The sequence below is a fragment of the Struthio camelus genome, chromosome 10 (genome assembly GCF_040807025.1).
Source record: "Struthio camelus isolate bStrCam1 chromosome 10, bStrCam1.hap1, whole genome shotgun sequence".
NCBI lineage: Eukaryota > Metazoa > Chordata > Aves > Struthioniformes > Struthionidae > Struthio > Struthio camelus.
This window is the reverse complement of record NC_090951.1, coordinates 15,371,802-15,389,699: the sequence shown is the minus strand read 5'-3', so window position 1 is coordinate 15,389,699 and position 17,898 is coordinate 15,371,802. Positions and strand designations below refer to the sequence as shown.

At 42.3% G+C, this 17,898-nt stretch overlaps 1 protein-coding gene and 1 long non-coding RNA gene across 4 annotated transcripts in view; one reads left to right on the top strand and one right to left on the bottom strand.

The window, feature by feature from the left end:
- The window catches only part of GPT2 (glutamic--pyruvic transaminase 2), a 29,674-nt gene extending 22,192 nt beyond the window's left edge, over positions 1–7,482 (bottom strand). The window contains exon 1 of one of the 2 annotated variants that reach the window (XM_068955957.1): positions 6,504–7,482. In XM_068955957.1, coding sequence (XP_068812058.1) covers positions 6,504–6,767 — 264 coding nt within the window. In that variant the 5' untranslated portion in view covers positions 6,768–7,482. The remainder of the gene's footprint in view (positions 1–6,503) is intronic. The other variant, XM_068955958.1, reaches the window with a different exon arrangement.
- Positions 1–17,865, top strand: part of LOC104146345 (uncharacterized) — a 40,211-nt gene extending 22,346 nt beyond the window's left edge. The window contains exons 3-5 of one of the 2 annotated variants that reach the window (XR_011143272.1): positions 14,961–15,087; positions 15,360–15,487; positions 15,600–17,865. This is a non-coding gene — a long non-coding RNA (uncharacterized lncRNA). Of the gene's footprint in view, positions 1–14,960; positions 15,088–15,359 lie in introns of both variants that reach the window. The other variant, XR_011143271.1, reaches the window with a different exon arrangement.
- The last annotated feature ends 33 nt before the right edge of the window (positions 17,866–17,898 follow it).

The following is a 17,898-nucleotide window of genomic DNA, read 5'->3' as shown; positions in this document are numbered from 1 at the left end:
ATGAATAAAAATAAAAATCATTGTAAATAGCAATTAAAGTAATGAGGAAATTACCTGTTAGCACCCTCTGAGCTTAAAGACCTATTGGAAAATGGCTATTTTGGAATAGACTATATGCTATATTCAAAAAGAAAAGATCAAATAATTGGATCAAATACTTGGATCTTGTGGATTATGTGCTTCTGAACATATGATTTTGGTAATCGTATTCTTAAGACTGATTTGCTTTCATCTTCATCTGCAGTAATTTTCACCTAGTTAGAAAACATGGTTTTTACTAGAGATTATGCAACATGTGCAGGCAACTGAGGAACAACTATTCTGTCTTAATGAGGTCAAAAGCTCTTGCCTGGAAGATACTTTCTAACTGTGCACTCAGTCACGTATTCAAAGCAGAAAATTATAGGATGGCAACTTAAGCTTAACATCTTTCATTACTGGCTGTGCCAGTCAATCATGTGTCTTTTTTTTTTTTTTTGGCGTATCAAGTTATATTTCTGCATATCGTTGTCTAAACTGTGTTTTATCTTTCCACACAGTTTCTTTCCCATGTATCTGAGGGACACAGTCAACTCACATTTACCATTAAGTTTGGATTCTAAGTCAGAAATCTTGCTATTCAGTTTAAAAGCCTGAAGAATTAGTAAACAATCTCTACAGTCTTTTAACTCAAATACTCTCTAGCAGAGGAAGCCTGAAATTGTTGCTGTTTAAGTAAAAGCGATTTTGGTAGTTTTATTATCTAAACAAAGAAATACGGGGCGTGAACCAGTGACATGAAGAATAAACTGGATGTAGAGTCAGGTGCATAAACGTAACATGAATTAAGAAATCCATTAGGTTACTTTATGTGATTCTGGAGTTATCACTTCACTATATAGCAGGACAGAGGCCTCAACCCAAACATAAATTTCTACATGCTACACATACCATCTTTCTCAGGTTTTACGGTTTAGAGATCAGTTTAATTCTTTGCCTCCCAGCAGAGAATACTACTTGCTTATCAACAGTAGTAGCTGTGCGTGATATGGGCGTGCACTTACTAGAACACAAATATTTCCATTGAACCAGGGAAAAGACACTGAAATGTAACAGCTTCTGGTCACTACAAGATACAGTTCACTGCCTCAGTGGTATACTGTTTTAACACATTACTTATCTCTGCTTCATTCAGACCCATTCCTGAAGTTTTATGGCTGAATTTGCCAAGTAAGTGGCAGTTCTAGGACTAAAGAAAGGGATAAAGAGTAGTTACAAGTTGAATATATTCCCGTATTTAAATAAATCAATGAATCTTTTTCAATACCTTACTGGTATTTTAACAACAGGTAGACTTCGAGTTTGTTTCATAGTTACTGAGCAAAAAAAAATTAACTTGGGGGAGAGGAAGGAGGAGAAATAAGGAAAAAAAAAAAGAAATACTTGCTGAGTTTGAAAAAGTTGTAGCTAAAAAGTTTGCTTTGAAAACAAATCAAAATTTCACTGATGTCACGCAACTGAATAGCAGCATGCTTAGTGTAAAAATTTCAATTCCTTGCTCTAAAGAAGAAACCTCAGCATTTCAAGACTTTGATTGAGACATTAAGGTGTAGACAGATAAATAGTGGTTATTCTGATGAAATAAATAAAAAAAGGCAAAGAAGTGAAAGCTTTTTTGATTTACTGGAAGTCGGTTGAGTTAATCCCACATTACATGGAACAGGGATCCCATAGTTATACAACTAGAAAAACAGAGGCACAGGAGATGAGCAGACAACCACTTTATTGTAAAAGTGAGTCAGACTGCAGTGGCTGCTCAGATGAAGAGGACTGCAATGTCCAGAGAGTGGATATAGCCCTTAAAAGCAAGTAGTTCCAGACCCACTGGTCTCCGCAATACAGTATCTGAAGGAACTTTCTACATGTTACCAGTGCATCTCTACATACCATCCAATTACCCCCTTCTGCCCTACAGTTCTATTTCAGTAACTTTAATGTTCTGAACAGAAAATTAATGTTGTGGTGACTTACACTAAGCCAGTTACAGTTTCCTGTGTTACATCAGTTGACTTGTGAATACTAAAATACTGTTTAATATGCATATGCTTTGCAAGCATTTAGAAACAACCTGACTTAACATAGAAAGACCTATGTAAAACCTAAGAAATAGGAAAAACAGGAGAGTGTAAGTGGAGAAAGATTTCACAGTAAGAGACAGGAAAGGACTTTCCACAAAAAGGTCAGGTTAGAATTAGCACGATGGCAAAGTAACAAATTTGGTATGTGTGCTACCTAGGTAAAGATGAAAATAGATTGTTATTATTGAGTAAGTAAAGAGAAGGACTATAGAGTCCAGAGATGGCATTAGTCTTCCAATGAATTCATTTTCAGGCTGAAATTTCTATTCAGAAATTTAATTAAAGTCAATGCATCTATTAACAAGTCTTAAAAACAAGCGATAGAAAAAAGGTCATATGTGCTTGAGTTCTGCTGAGCTTATAATCGTTAGCTTTGTAAGGAGAACTTATGTTTTCCTTATACATTTCTTGTATTTACTACAGTAAAGAGTAAAAGTATTAAATATTGGGTTTTTAAAATTCATTTCCTTTTAGGAAAACTATGAAGGATTGAGCATGAGTGGTCAATTATACAAGTATTTGTTTAATAAATTTTATGTAATTTTGTATTAAAATTTGCTTGTGGTCTAGCTTGCTTTAAAAAGTTTCCAGAAACACCAAGGAAAATGGCTGAATGAAAGAGTTGATTCTTTCTCCCCATGTCAAATTAGTAAGCCAGAATCCGCTGTTACCATTAGCAAAGTGCAAGAGAGATCAGTTTATCACTTTTGAAGCATTATGCCATTTCATAATTATCAAGAAACCATCTACAGAAGTGAGATGTAGACATGGCTTGTCCCTCTTTCAAAGTACAGCGCTTCCAGCTCGCCCAAAATTCCAGGCTAGCACAAGAACCACATACAACGTTGTTTGACTCTCATAGGGAGAAACAACAGCACGGATCCTCACAGAAGACAGTTCTGATAGCCGTCTCTCCTGTAGGGGCCACAGTGCCCAGCTGCACTGTTATCTCCTGCAGTGTGTAGCTGAAAGTGCGGCTCACATAAAGGAGCTGAGTGAATGATGGCATAACTGTATTGTCTGTGAGGCATCATACCGTTACTTCCCGCTCAGTGTCTTGGTTTCCAACTAAAAGCCTTGAGTTGTCAGTTCTTCTCTGTCCCCAGGCAGAAACTCTGTCAGCTTTTACTCAAATAAGTAATTTTGCATAAAGATTTTCAGCTGGAAACACTTATTGTAGATCAAAACCTTGATTTTCCAACTAGATGAATACAGGCCATGGTCCAACAAAACTTAGGAAGTCCAAGTACAGCATGCCCCGTCTGCACCCCTGAGCAATCCATCTTTTTCTGCTTTAAGAGAGTATTCTAAGTTGTCACTTACATTGGACTAATCCTGCACATGTTGCATAAGAGATCAAAATTAATGCCTCATTTTTATTTACTTTTTTAGGAACTATCCCTTAAATTGCTCAGTCAGAGACTTCTGAAGTAACATTTTAGTCCTTATTTTTATGTGCATTGTGGAGTTACGGCCCCTATTGGAATCGTTTACAGTTAGCATACAAAAGAGGCAAATGCCAGAAAAAATGACAGAGGAACTGCTATTCAGAAGGTGAGGCAGCAGAACAAAACTCATCAGGCACATGGCAAAAGATTAAACTGTGCAAATTGCTTCAGGTAGCTATTTTATAGTGTGCATACTATATGCCGTTACACAAGTATGAAGTGTAACGTAGTAGCGTAGTAACGTATGTAGTTCATTCAATCTATGAACTAGATTGAATCAAGTTTGAACAGGGAGGGCCTCTATTGCGTCTGATTGGACAATGCCTGCACTTACTTGCTTTTAGTTTGCAAAGAAACAAATGACCCAGAGGCCTCTTTGCAGAGAAGGACAATTGCTTCCCCTCTGCCGCCTCCTGCTACCACCAGCCAGTGCAACGCTTCGCTTCCCTGTCGTACCACAGAGGCCGAGGTTATGGGCTTGTGCAAGGGTCCTTCCGCATCACCCAGAGCAGAGTTGTTGCTGGGCATCCCCTTTACTGTCAGTGAAGAGTAATCATGGCTCTAGAAGAGTTGTGGGTCATCACCCCTCTCTGACAACCGCTCCAGCCTTTTCTCCGTATCTGTCAGGGTTAATTCTGCCAGCAGTGTTAATTCAGCTCTTGCATCTCTGAGCTGACGTTTAGCAGGATGAAAAAAGTAGTTGTCCAGTTTTATTTAAAAGTAAGCAAATAAGTGTCATTGACCTATAACACAGAAGTCAAATTTAGACCAAAAAGTAGACATTTGGATAACATAACATTTAAATTACAACATACGGGTCTCAGATCCTAAATACTGCTCAGGGCTGTATGCTTTACTAGACAGTCTGCTTAAACTGTAGAAGGAATAATTTTATTTTTCACGGAGAAGCATAGAGGAATGAACATCTTGAGTGGTGCAGGAAGGAAATAAAGTGTTTCAGATGCTTCCTTAAGCTGATTATAGTGCTCTCTGCAGATACATTTACTTAACTTTCTCAGTAACATTCTCCTCCTTCCCTGCCAACAGATACTTATTTTTGTTTGCTTCAGCCATCCCAGCCTGAGCATAGTCCTGTGTCTGTGAATGCTGGTAGCCATTGATAATGTTCCATGAGGCTGTTTCAAGAAAGAAGCTTTTTAAATGGAAAGTGCCTCATAAGCAGACACAAAATTGTTGTAACAATATTTTAACAAAGCAACTGGCAGTGACTTTCTCTTCTATTTTTTAAGAAGTGCACAGACCATTATTGTCTGCGCCAGTGACTCAGCTTGTAAATGAAGGAAGCATGGGAGTTGGGAGGAGTGAGGAAAGATCCTATTCTATTTGTTTTGTCAAGCAATATCTCCTGCCCATTGATGTTAACGTGAAAACAAACATACTCAGGGAGGACACCAGAAGATTTTATATTCTAAGGCGATTACACTTTTATAAAAAGGCAAAATTCAAAACAAATGGTTTGAAATGAGACCTGCATCACCACTCTGAAAGTTTTAAGTGTAGTCCTGTAAAGAAGCACTTTTTTAATAATTAAAGAGTCAGATATAAGTAATTGATGCATAACACACAGTGAGCTGAAAGCGTACAGCACCTTCTAAAACAAGGGAACCGGGTAGCACAAAAAGCAAAAAAAAACCCAGCCAACGAACCAAACAAAAAAAGCTTTTCTCTTTTTTCTCTTTAGCACTACTATAGCACTTTTTTTTAATTATTCAAAGCACTTTGCACATATTGCCTAATCAAATTTATCTTGTGATATCTATGATTACCTATTAGCAAGACTTTCTAAAGTAGTGGAGGTAGGGAATAATATTTGAAGTCATAAATAATTATGCTTTATTAAAAACAAATTTAAATAAATAAGCCAGTCTTCATGCTTACCAAGGAAGCTGGGTTGTAAAAACAGTACCGGCAAAGAACCATGCCAGAATTGCTAATTATTTTTTTTTATATTAAGTTTTACATGCAAGGAATAAGGGAAGAATATGAGGGACAAAATGATGTAAGCACGGACTGATTTTTTTGCTTTGTCTATTATGTTTTGGCACAGACCCTTCAGGGGGGCTGTTGTATGTGGCCTTACAGCCTGATCCCAAAAGTGCTGAGCGCCGAAAACTTGGGTCAGCGTTCGCTCCCCAAGCGCTGGACGGCAGCAACGGGAAGCAGCCGGGCAAGCTCAGTGGCGGCGGTGTCCTTAGACAGCGTTAGTCTGTCCGGTTTGGAAAAGATGAGGTGGCAGAGCGGGGGATGGAGCCTGCAGGGCCGACTCCTTCTCCCGTGTCGGGGGCCCGCAGGTTTGAGAGGTGCCCTCCCTGCTGCCGGCCCAGGCAGCATCGCTAAAATCACGGCGAATGCTTTAAACGCTCTGTCAGGAGGATGAAAGCTGGTCGCTGACCCTGTTGTATAACACAGAGCGCATCGGGTTGCATCGAAGGGTCAAAGTGGCAGAAGAACTGTAAACACTGCTCGCTGAGGGCTATGCTGTTTGCCTGCCGCAAGCGCTGACACCGGAGACAAACAATAGCCGGAGGGCGCCTTGCTTTGTGCTGCGCCTCTGCCGCCTCCCGTTCGGAGGGGCGCGGGCGGCCGGTGCCCCGCGGCGCCGGCCGCGCTGCCAGCGCCTCCCCGCAGCACCCAAGCGTTTTAACTCTTCCCCGGGCTCGTCGGCGGCGCCCCCGGCCCCGTGCGCCCCGGCCCCGAGCGGGGCAGCGGGAGGAGGGGCCCGGCCCCCCCCCCGGCCCGCCGGCGCCGCCGCCCGCCCCGTGGGCCCGCGGCCAGCGGCGGCCGGAGCCCCGCCGAGCCCCCCCGGCGCCCCAATCAGGAGCGGCGGCGGCGGAGGAGTGCCCGGGGGCAGGGCCAGTGCGCGGCGGGCGGCAGCGGAGCCCTGCCCGCAGCCCGCCGCCCCCCGCCCCCGCCTCACCTTCCGCAGCTCCTTCTCGATCTCGCCGGCCTTGAGGACGATGGGGCCCCGCACCGCATATTCCACCGCCTTCACTTGTGGGTTCATGGACTCCAGCGTCAGGATCTTCTCCCTGCTCGCCTTCTCGCTGATCTTCACCGCAGAGGCCTTGGCAGCGCTGCTCCAGCGCGCCGTGCCCTCCCTCCTTCCTCGCCGGCAGCCCCCCGGCCCCTTGCAGCCCAGGCTTGCCGCAGTTTGCTTGGCAACCAAGACAAATCGATGCATGGTCTTTCCAGCTAGTTCCCAAAGCAAGATGAATGATATGAATGCGGAGGGCTTGTGTATTTGGCAATCAAAAGCGGGAACTAGCAAAATGTGTGCGGGTGAGGAAGAGACGCGGTCAGAAGAAACGCTGAAGAGCACGCACAGTTACACGGACATGCTCAATCCTCCCATGTCTCGACCCTGCAAACTTGATTGCAGCCGATGCAACTGATCTTGCAGTGCTGCGGTGCCACCAGATGAGCAACAGATCCCACCATTGCATCAGATGAGCGCTGCAGACGCCTGTCGGCGGCAAAAGTGTCTGTGCTAGTGCTCCGGAAGAGTCCCGGGTAAAACCATCCTCCTTCAGCCGGAGCCGGCAGCCGGCGCCCGCCGAGCGCTCCCCGAGCCCCGAGGCAGGCGAAGGTGCGGATTGCACCAGCGAGACCGGGCGTCGCGCTGCCTGGCGGGTTTTGTAGTTCCTGCAGCCCCGGGCCGCGCCTGCCCACAGCATCAGGTGATGGGCAGGGAACTACGGCGCCCACAGCCCTCCCCTCCCCTCCCCGCGCCGCGCCGCGCTGCCTACTGCGGGTGCGGGGGAAAATCCAGGTGGAGTTTCCTCGGGGGGAGGCAAAGCCAGCCCTTCCCGGTGCCGCACGTCTGCAAGCCCCGGAGCGGGGCCGGGCTGCCGCCGCCGCCGCCACCGCCGCCGCGGGGCAGCGCGGAGCCGCCGCCTGCAGCGCCGGGGGCGGGGAGGAGCCGGCGCGCTTCGCCGTGCGGCCGCCCGCCGCCGCCTGCCAGCCGCAGAGAAAGCTGCCTTTGTCCGGGGCTGTTTTCCTGCTCTGTTGTTTGAGAAATGCCGAATTGCCCCGGCTGCCTCGGCCCGGCCCGTCTGGCAGAAGCGCCTCGGGCTCGCCCTGCCGCGCCGCGCCCGGGGGCACCTGCTGCCGCCTGCCGGGGGGCCCGATGCGGGTCTGGGACAGAGATGCGGGTCTGCGGCACACTTGGGTCTGGGGCCAGGCTGGAGGCCAGCAGCCTCCTCTCCCGGGCTGCCCCCTGCCAGGCGAGCACGGCCTCCCGAGCCTTTCCTGCCAGGCGCAAACAGGTTCCCCCACAGTTTCCTCATTGTTTCTAGATGATGAAAATGTCTTTTCCATCTCTCGGAGTTCAGTTCTGCTTTCATAGCGAACAACTGGAGATCTGCCATCAAATACAATAGCAGCAGAGGTGCTGGCTCCCGCCTTCCCGCGGCCGGCCGCAGGGAGGAGAAGGCCCGTTGCCTCAGCCCTGGGTGCACAGGAGAAGAGGTGCCTTGTTCCCGCTCGGGGCGTGGAATAAGGAGTCGTTCACTCATGAATACTCCTGCGACCTAATGTTACCTCCCTGCGTAGGAGCCTGGCCTGCAACCAGGCTCACTCCTGAATTATTATTGTAGAACCCTCTCCTACTTTCTCCAGTAACTATAGAGAAAATGTAGGAAATCATCTTCCTATTTTAGGCACCTAAATTAGATGGTTCAGGGCTTGGGTTCTGTTTTGTGTGTTTTGGTATCTTTCCTTGGTTGCTGAAGAGAAAGTGAGCTGCCTTTTGATGAGTTTCTCTCTATTTGCTCCCATATGATTCTATCTTGGCTCTTTTTCTGTCTTCACTATTTCTTCCTTCTACACAGCCTCTGCTTGCTGCAGTGTTATTTTGGTACCATAAATAATTAGTTCCAGTCCTCGTCCTATTTCAGGTGCAGTATTTTAGCTCTAGTTCTGTGCTAATTGCAGGATAATCGCTGTTCCAGAACTGGAGTCATTTCTAGACGTAGTTAATGGAATAACAGACGTGATAGTTTTTATGCTGAAGGGCTGTCTTAAGATGGTGGAGAAAATTCATTTTAGTCAGGAATTTCATTTTTTGTAAGATTTCAGTAATTTTACTGATAGAAAGCTTTTTCTTGCTTGCTTCTCCGCTTGTCAAGGCTAATGAGCAGGGTGTGCCTGACCCTGCTTACCCCCCTCAGAAGTTCTTCCCACAAAATGACACAGTGGAGCACTATATCCTGCAAATGCAAATCCCAAGAAGGACATTTTTGTTTGCAGCTTCAGTAACTCTTGTTTCAGGATAGTGCAGTCTGCATCTCCTTCAGATGATTTTTTTTTAAGTATTTTAAACCTTTTTTGTCTTCTGAAATGTTCAGTTTTAGAGCTTGTATATTTTGACAGCATTCTTTTAAAATTATCAGCTGTGTATCTGGAAAGCTGAACGTTGTCTTGAATCTTGCTTTTTGACTGATAATTCACAAGCATTGTCATGGTGCTTTTTTTTTCCAGGTTTGATAAAACGTATTTCAGAAGAGAAGATTTCAAACTGTGCTAAGACTTGTCAAGGCCAAATTTACCACAGAAAAACAAAACTGATTTTGCAATAGTCTTTAATCAGCTCACCTGAAACGTTGAACTTACTTTTAATTGTAATAGAAATTATTGAAAACATTATATTTACATTCCATATATATAACTAGAACTGTCAGACGTCTAGATTTGACGGTGCATGTTTCAGTGTTCATTAGAGATCGGGGTTGAAATGCTACCTCGTCCATTAAAATCCAAGTCCAAGGGATTTGGAACCACTAATTTTGCTAGGGGAAGAACCAAATTTAACCTTTGCTCTTGGTGCACACATTACCGTTTCCTCCTCCAAACCGCCCCCCAGAAACAGCTGGCGTAGCAGAAAGTTTCCAGTCAGCACTGCCACCGTATCTCTCTGAGTGACCCCTGCAGAAGGGAAGGTACAGACTCCCCACAGCTCCGCCTCGGGCTCTGGCCGACCATCCAGGCGGGACCTCAGGCCTCGTCGGCAGATTCCCCACTGCTGCTCGATAGCACATCACACAGCACTGCAGCATTGCAGTACGTCTGGAAACGCATGTCACACAAGTCAAAGCATATGTTTATCCTAAAACATTTGCATGAATGTATGCAGACTTGAAATTCGATAGTCTGCTTCGTTTCCCAGGTTTAGACATAGTACGCATAGTAGATAAATAGGGGGAAAGGGCTTTTTCATGTTCAGTGTAATGTGGAGTGTTGTTTGTGTTACAGAACAAGTATGGGTTGACTTAATTACAATAAATATATCTTGACATGTTATTTTAATACAGATACTTCCAGGAAAGGAAATAGTGTATAATGAACTTGCAATGTTGAAGTGAAATTGTGCCTCTCTTCTTGCCTTTTGAAGTTAACAAAAAAACTCCCACTGACTTCTGCAGCATCAGGATTCCACTCCAAAGCCAGTGGGACTGTATTTTTGTGCATGCCACTCAGACTTATGGTAGCATATCTACCTACAACATGAGGAAAATAAAACCTACCTCATGAGCAAAGGTGCTGTGAAGTTAGATAATGCATGTTTGTAAAATGTTGTGCAATAACATTGAGGATAAAGTATCCTTTTGTATTTACTTGTAGAAATCTTCCTTTCTCTCTCTCCCGTGCCCCCGGAGCTGGACTGCAGATAGCGTGCATAATTACAAGCTAGTGACATGCCCTTCACAAATGACTTTGGCTTTTGCAAGTTGCCTGTGGTGGTCAGTTGGCATGATCAACAGACAGTTTATGTACCCTATACCTGTGTTCATAGAAACACAGGCTTCAGTGGCCAAAGCAGGTGGCAAGTACTGCTTTCCAAGTGTTGTTTTCCTTTGATTGCTGTATTCCATTCCATCTTTATTTGTAAAGAGAGGTTGATTTTTCTTGCAATCATAAGAAGATAAAATAATGAATTTCAAGATGACAGCGAGCACTTGGAGATATAGAACAACAGCAAATGCATAAATGCATAGAAAGCTAGAAACAGAGTTGCAGAAAAAGCCATGATAAACAGACTAGCAGCTGCTGTCACATGTTTCCATTATGTTTTCCATTTTCCTTCTGCAAACTGTTTATCATGAATAGTTGCATGGTTCAAACCACATAGTAGTGGCAAGTGGTAACTAAGCACTCTTTTTTTTTTTTTAAACAACATTTCATTTCAATAAATGGGTTGGATAGAAAATTACTCTTAATAGCTTACATATGATAAAGTGTAGTTAAATATATTTAAATAATAAAATCCTATTTAAAGGAATGACTTTGTTGAGACGTTAAGTATGTGGAATACATGGAACCCATGGAACCCACATTACAAAAAATATGGGTTTTTTTAGGCAAAAAGCACACTATTTCTGTATACTGTGTTGAACAGTTAGGGAGGATGATTGTTTCCTGTGGAATACTGCTGATGATAGCTGTTCAGAACATAATGAGCATTTCTGGAGAAATTGCCATCCCTGCTATTCTTCAAACTGAAAAAAAACATAAACCTTTAAGATATGGTTCAAAAGCTCAATGCAGTCAGTGGAAAAAGTGCCAGTTCAGTAACTTTGTATCTTAATGTTTACTAACGCTAATTCTGTCATGATAAGCAAAAACAACAACAACAACAACAACAACAAAAACATTTAAAATAAATCCGCTTATAAGATTTTCAGTGAAAAATCAAATCAGAATTTTGTTGAAACTGAGCTGTTCTGAAAAACTTGTAGATTCCCATGGCCTGGAAAAAGCGTGACAGGTGAGAAAAAAAATTGGAAGCCTTTTATATGGAATGGTAGCTGCTACTGGCACTAAATCAATCACAGTATTAATATTTTAATAAAAGCTTCTTTAAAAAATATCATCTGGAGTTGGCTTGCTTCACAAAGCAAATAAATCTTTATTAAGAAACACTGTTGCCATTTTGACATGGGCCATAAGACTCATTTTGTACATTGTGGCCCAGCTTGATTAGGGAGGAATCTTCCCATCAACCCTAGGGCATTTCAGAGACATAAAACTCAGTGTTATAAAATACATGGACAAGGTCTATGGACACATTTGCTTCAAGAATCAAATAAAATCAAGCAGTGGAATGGAAAATTCCAAGTGTTTTTTTTTTTTCCATTGCTGATATATACTACTAATATAGCAAAATATTAAAATATTGGGAGCTAGAAATTAAAATGTTTCCTTTCTCATTACAAAGGGAAACACAATAACGTTACAGAAAATATATGACTTCTTAATATGTAAAATATTGTTTACTGAGCTTCCTTTGCAGGGCCTATCGCACTTTGATTAGACTTTCTGTAGCCACTGATTGCAGGTGTAAGAGTGACTCTGGCATTTTCAGCGGCAGAGGTGAGGCAATAAAGCAAGGGTGGGCCTTGATTACCTGGAAAGCCTGGGGCTGTGGTAATCCTCTGAACTGACTCATCACTGTGATGTCCCACTCATCTGAAGTGGCTAGCAGACACTTTGCATTGGTAACAGTTGCTGTACTTACATTGGTGGCATGGCCTTTTCTTTCATGCAAGCTCTAATGCACAAAACTTAAATCAGAGACAGGAAATCGAACTGAATGTGGATTTCCTGAAACTGAATGACATCAATGCGCAACAGCCTTCTGAAGAACAAAAAAGCTTTGTAATTGGTAAATACTTAAATTTAGCTGTGCTTTGAGAAGCAAGCCAACATTTTTATCGGTTATGTGTAGTTCTTGCCCAAGTTAAGAGTATCAGGGTCTCAAAGGACTTGCTAGGCACAACTTTGATTTCTTATGGGGAGGCAGAGAATACTTGAAGAAACTGTAGCTACATGATGCGCTGAAATGTTCTGATGAGAAGCATAACAAAAGAATTAAGCGTTGCAAGCTGTTGTGACTACCAAAACTGTAAGACCAGAATCATAGAGCAATAGCATTAAAGCTTCTCTGTGTAATAAATTTGTGATGATTTTTTAAATAGTTCTTTTTTCTTACCTATTGTAAATTGTAACATTACAGCTTCAGTTATTCCACGGTAACATTGCAAATGTAACAATCTAACTGCCTTATTATTTAGAATTTTCCTCTAATACATTCTGTTCTTAGTGTGAATACAGGAGTATTCTAGGTTTAACTTAATAAAAATATTTCTCTAGGCAGTCCTTTATCTGTGGAAAAAATAAAAAACATAGTAAATATAGATAACTAATTAAGAGACTGTTAATTAATCAAGATGTGTTTTATAACCTCCTTCTGACACAAAGTCACACTGCGTACTAGGAGTTTAATTTTTCAATACGCTGCATGTTCTCAGTTTCTAAGCGAGTATGAGGCTTGTCAGGCCCTTGCAGGAGAGCTCGCAGAGAACTCCTTACTGCAGGGGAGCAGAATGCTTCTGAATTTACTGTACTGGCCAGTGCAACTTTTGAAGTGCTTCACTCCAAATCTAATGTGGATTAGATATGTGAATTGTAATAACTTATTTTTCATTATTTGTAAAATCATAATTGCCCATCAAAATACAGTAGTATGCAAGAAGCCAATGTGATAGTCATCTGTGCTCCATTCCAGTGAAGGAAAGGAGAGCCCTCAGATCTCAGACCGTTCAAATCAGCTGGACCATACTGTGACAATACTAAAGAAAAGAAGCCAAGAACAGGCACTGAAAAACCTCAAATATAGCTTTCCATATAGATACAGAAATTACATACTTTTCTTGTTTTCTATTTTAAATGAGTGTAAAGCACTTTTTAAATGAGGCTCAGTCTTACCAAGTATCACTTACTATTAACTCTGATTGTAAGAGAGGAGGTACCTGTATCCTTAAAAAGATATTTGTTGCTTTTTATCAGTGCTGGATTCAACTTCTGAAACAATGCAGGAAAACAGTCTTGGACATTCAGAACCTAGAGTTAATGTGTTAATGAAATAAATTAGAAAACCAAGAAAAATACATGCCTTTTTGCTAACTCTTAATAATCAATTGTCTCAGCAATGAGTGCTATCTTGTTTCCATTCAATAAATAAACTATTTTTGTTTGTATTAGAATAGTTGAACAGCTGTCACTATTTTATCTGCTCTAAAAAGAAAGGCATGGTATTGTAATAGATCTCTGTTCTCTTGTATATTCATTAACTTCTTTACTCAATACTGTTACATATGCAGCAGAGCCCCCTGCTGTTACAAAGACCCTGTGAAATACTAAAATGAAATAAGTCTTTCTGCCATCATCATAGACCATCATAGACCTTCTCAGTTAAAAAGTAAAAAAAAATCTAAAAGTACCTTCAAGGTCCTGGTTGCATGGTTTTAATCTTGATTTGGGAATGAAATCTACATGTCCTGTCTGCATAGAATACATTTATGCTTTTGGCAACAATCCCAGTTTATATCAAAAAAAAAAAACCATCTTGTGTTTATGCATGTCTGGAGAAAGACCTCTGAAGGTAATGACATGCTACAGGCTGAAAGCAATATGCAGAGAGGGAAAAGAAACAAACCCCACCCTCTAAACATAGATACAAAGAAGAAAAAGACAAATTGGCCGATTCACTAACTCTGTACTCGTGCAGAAAGCACAGCACACACATGGGGAAGCCCTAGATGCTCACAAATACAGAGGAATGTGCTCTAGTCTGCTAGGGAACAGAGGCTGAGCAACAAACGGGATCGCTTAGCTCAAAGGGATGGGTATTGCTATCTGGGAATGAGGGGAAGAGTGGAGAGGGCACAGAGCACTTCCAAAATAGAGTCTCAAGGAGGAGGAAGGTTAGAAAAAATTAGAATCAATAGGTTGGGCCCTGATAGGAAAGGCTATTGCAAATGATAAAAATATTTGGTTCAATATATTCGTCATAAAGGATTGGCTGTAAGGATGGAGAGGGTTGGCATGACGAACTGAGAATCTGAAAAGTGCTTTCTATGATATAAATACAACTTACCTCTCAGAAATTCAGGCCCTGCTGGCACAGCAAAGCTCTAGTACTCTTCCTGTTGTTTTGATCCTGGTGGTGGTAGTGCTACGGTAATAGTATGCTGCTGTCTGAGAACATTTACAGTGGTCTTCAGGAAGAGGAATTTATGAATGAGATTGTAGGAAGCATGGTTTTGTGGTTGAGGCATTGGACAGATTCAGGAAAACTGGATCAAATTAAACTGTGTTCCTGTGTATCTTACATTTATCTGTAAGAGGCAAAGTCAATACTTACATATGGTTATTTTGTCTTGTAATACCTGCAACATGTAGAATACCACTTTATTTGTGTGGGGAGATTATAATCACAGAGTTCAGACAATGATGTCGAATCAAAATCAAAATGTTGGGGCTATTTTACTGGAGAATTTCATGTTACTGTCTTTTCTTTCTACCTCGGCAAAAACAGAAGTATAACTGGAGCAGTAACCTCTGTCAGCACTTGTTTTATCAACTGAAGTCAAAATCCTTTGTGTTACAACAATGCAAAACTTTCCATAGTGACCAGCTGTGACATCTACCAGTGAAAAAGCGAGGTAGGAAAACTTTATTGAACAAGATCCTTCCGGTTGCTTAAATCTCACAAGAGTTTCCCATTAAATCAATACATGTAAGAAGAATGCAAAAACAACAACAAAGAAAGAGTATAGCTGATCTATTATCTGAATAGATATTTCAGTGTCTTCAATTACTACTCTTACATATATTAATGAATACAGAAATATCTATAGGAAAGACTTGTGAAATCACAAAGTACAGTATCACAGTACAAAATACATAAATATAGCTCATAATTTCCTGCATTTAGGGGAGTACCTTCACGGAGTCCCTGTCCATTAGAAGGTCCTTCTCCACCCAGATGCTCTGAGATGTTTCTGCCTCTTCGGGATGACTGACTGCTTAAAGGCAGGGTCGAAAGATGTTTACATGGGCCAGGTGGGAAAAGCGGAGCCTAAACAGAGTAGAGGTGGTTGAAACCCCTCTGTTTCCTTGGTGTGCATGCGAAAAACAAGTATAGCCTAGAGTTATGTTACTGTGTTTTACCCAGGAGCTCTCATTGGAGATCTGCCCCTGGTGGTCACAGAGATGAGCTGTCAAGAAGAGAAGGCTGCGAACAACTTAGAGTGATTGTACTTGGAGGCAGAACTGCAGCTTTGCATGTCAAATGCTGAAAGTGAGAAATCTCCACTCCTCAGGTCATGATTAATATGACATGAAAGAGGTTTGTTTTTCAAATTTAAAATGAGTATTTTCCCCTTAAAACTGTTGCCTGTGGACTTTGTCAAATAAGAAGAGTAACTATCAGGATTACTAAGAGGACCCACATTTCAAATGTGGGAGAACTGACCTCTATTTATTGTTGCAAAGTTTATTTTATCACATGGCTTCTCTGTACTGTTTCCTAAATATGCAGATTTTCCTCAGAACAAATATATGTAATTTGTTGTTCTCTGTGGCCTTTCAGAAGGTGTTTCAGTTTTTACAGTCTACATTTAATTTATGCACAGCAATCATGTCACTTAGAAATCTGTTATAAAAACACTTCATCTAGAGTATGTGTGGTCTTTTATGCATCTGGAACTCTATTTTCAAGCCTCACAGAACCTGTAATAAATTAGCCTCAACAAGTAAGCTGAATACATCAAAAAGGATCAAGATTTTAGACAAATTTACCTCGCAGCTGGGATGTCTGTGGAAAGGTAAACAAGCTACAGGAAGGTAAGACTCCTAGGCCTGCAAACTGTAGGGAGATTTGTACTCTGTGAGAAACTATTAGAAGTGCTAGTCTTTTTTTCTGCCTGAAGGAAGAAGTGTCTTTTTAATTTGCCTAGTGGGGAAAAATGATTTGGGTTGTCCTGGTAGATGAATAAATATTCTCTCTAGTTTCCACCAAGAACTGACCAAATCCATCAAAGTAACTCAGTAATGAACTAGTAGACGGTGTTGACATTTGAACAGCTGTAAAAGTAACTTTTTCTCCAAACTGCTTTTCAGTTCATTTCCCCGAAATAAAAGCATAGACAAAGGTCTTATTAAAATTGCCTCTTCTCCAATGATTTTTCTCAATACTTAGGCACAGCAAGTTGACTTCAAATCTAACCTAGACACATACAGTAAAAATTCTGTTATATTGGGCCCAGAGCCAGCCTTACAGATGCATTCATGCTACCCAAGTGAAAGCATTACAGTCCCGATACAGTTCTTTAATATTTGATGGCAGCTGTACATGAGGCTGCTTTAAACAGCAGTCTTCAAAAATAATTTACCTTTTGAGACTTTGCCACACTTTTCTGCAGTAGACATTTGGTAACACAGGCAAAAGTCATCCAAACTTTTGTTGATGTCAGTACCGTCATTATCACTTTCTTCTATTTCTTACTCCAGAGGTGAATGACAAATAAAATTTTCTAGGAATACAAAGCTTTCACATGTTGATGCAAAGCTGCAATCTAAGAACTATTTCTTGAAGTAATTTTGGAGTTGAAATGACTATTTCTAACTGCCATATTTGTTAAAAAGTGTATTTTACAAGAAACACGGCTGCGGTTAGTTTACATTGTGATATTAATATTTTTAGGTGGGAGTGACAGGAAAATTAATATTAAAAATATCCATTTTGCAAGCATAAGAAGATCTTTTAGATACATGATTTAATACCCTAGAAGTTGAAATGCTAGTCTCAGAGTGCAGTAACCCTATCCCCAACCTTACACCAAGCCTTTTCTTTTTCTGCATTAAGTTCAGAAAACAATATTTAACATGCTGCTTGACTGTTAGAAATAGGATTGTACATGTTTCAGTGTAACGTCATCCTGCGAGCGCTGCTTGTAGGGCACATTCAGCTGGGAAGCGAATAGAGCTACAGCAGCTGCCCTGTCACTCCTGACCCCAAATTAGAGGGACATCGGGCCCTGAAAACATTATGAAGACTAAGAAGCAAATAGCTTTTCTGGAACATTTTGCAGCTCTGAACCACTCCGAAGACATCGTCTCTCCCCGATTTCCTCCCAGCGCCGCGCCCAGGCGCCTCAGGGCGGTACTCGGCAGGTCGCCGCCGCTGGCATCACCTGCGAGGAGCCCGGCGAAGCGCCGCGGCAGCTTCCCCGTCGGCAGGGAGAACGGCGAAGGGTGCCGCGGCTCTCGGAGCGGGGCAACAAGCACCGGGCCACCGCGACCCCGGCCGCCGCCTCCTCGCTGTGAAAGAGGCTGCTGCTGGGAGGGGGCACCCGGCGGCGCCCGAAACCGCTGCTAGCCCACGGCGCTCGAGGAGGGGAGAGGAGCTGAACCCACCGCCCCGGCGCAGCGACGCCACTAACGCCCTCAGCCGTTCCCCCCGCCGCCGCCGA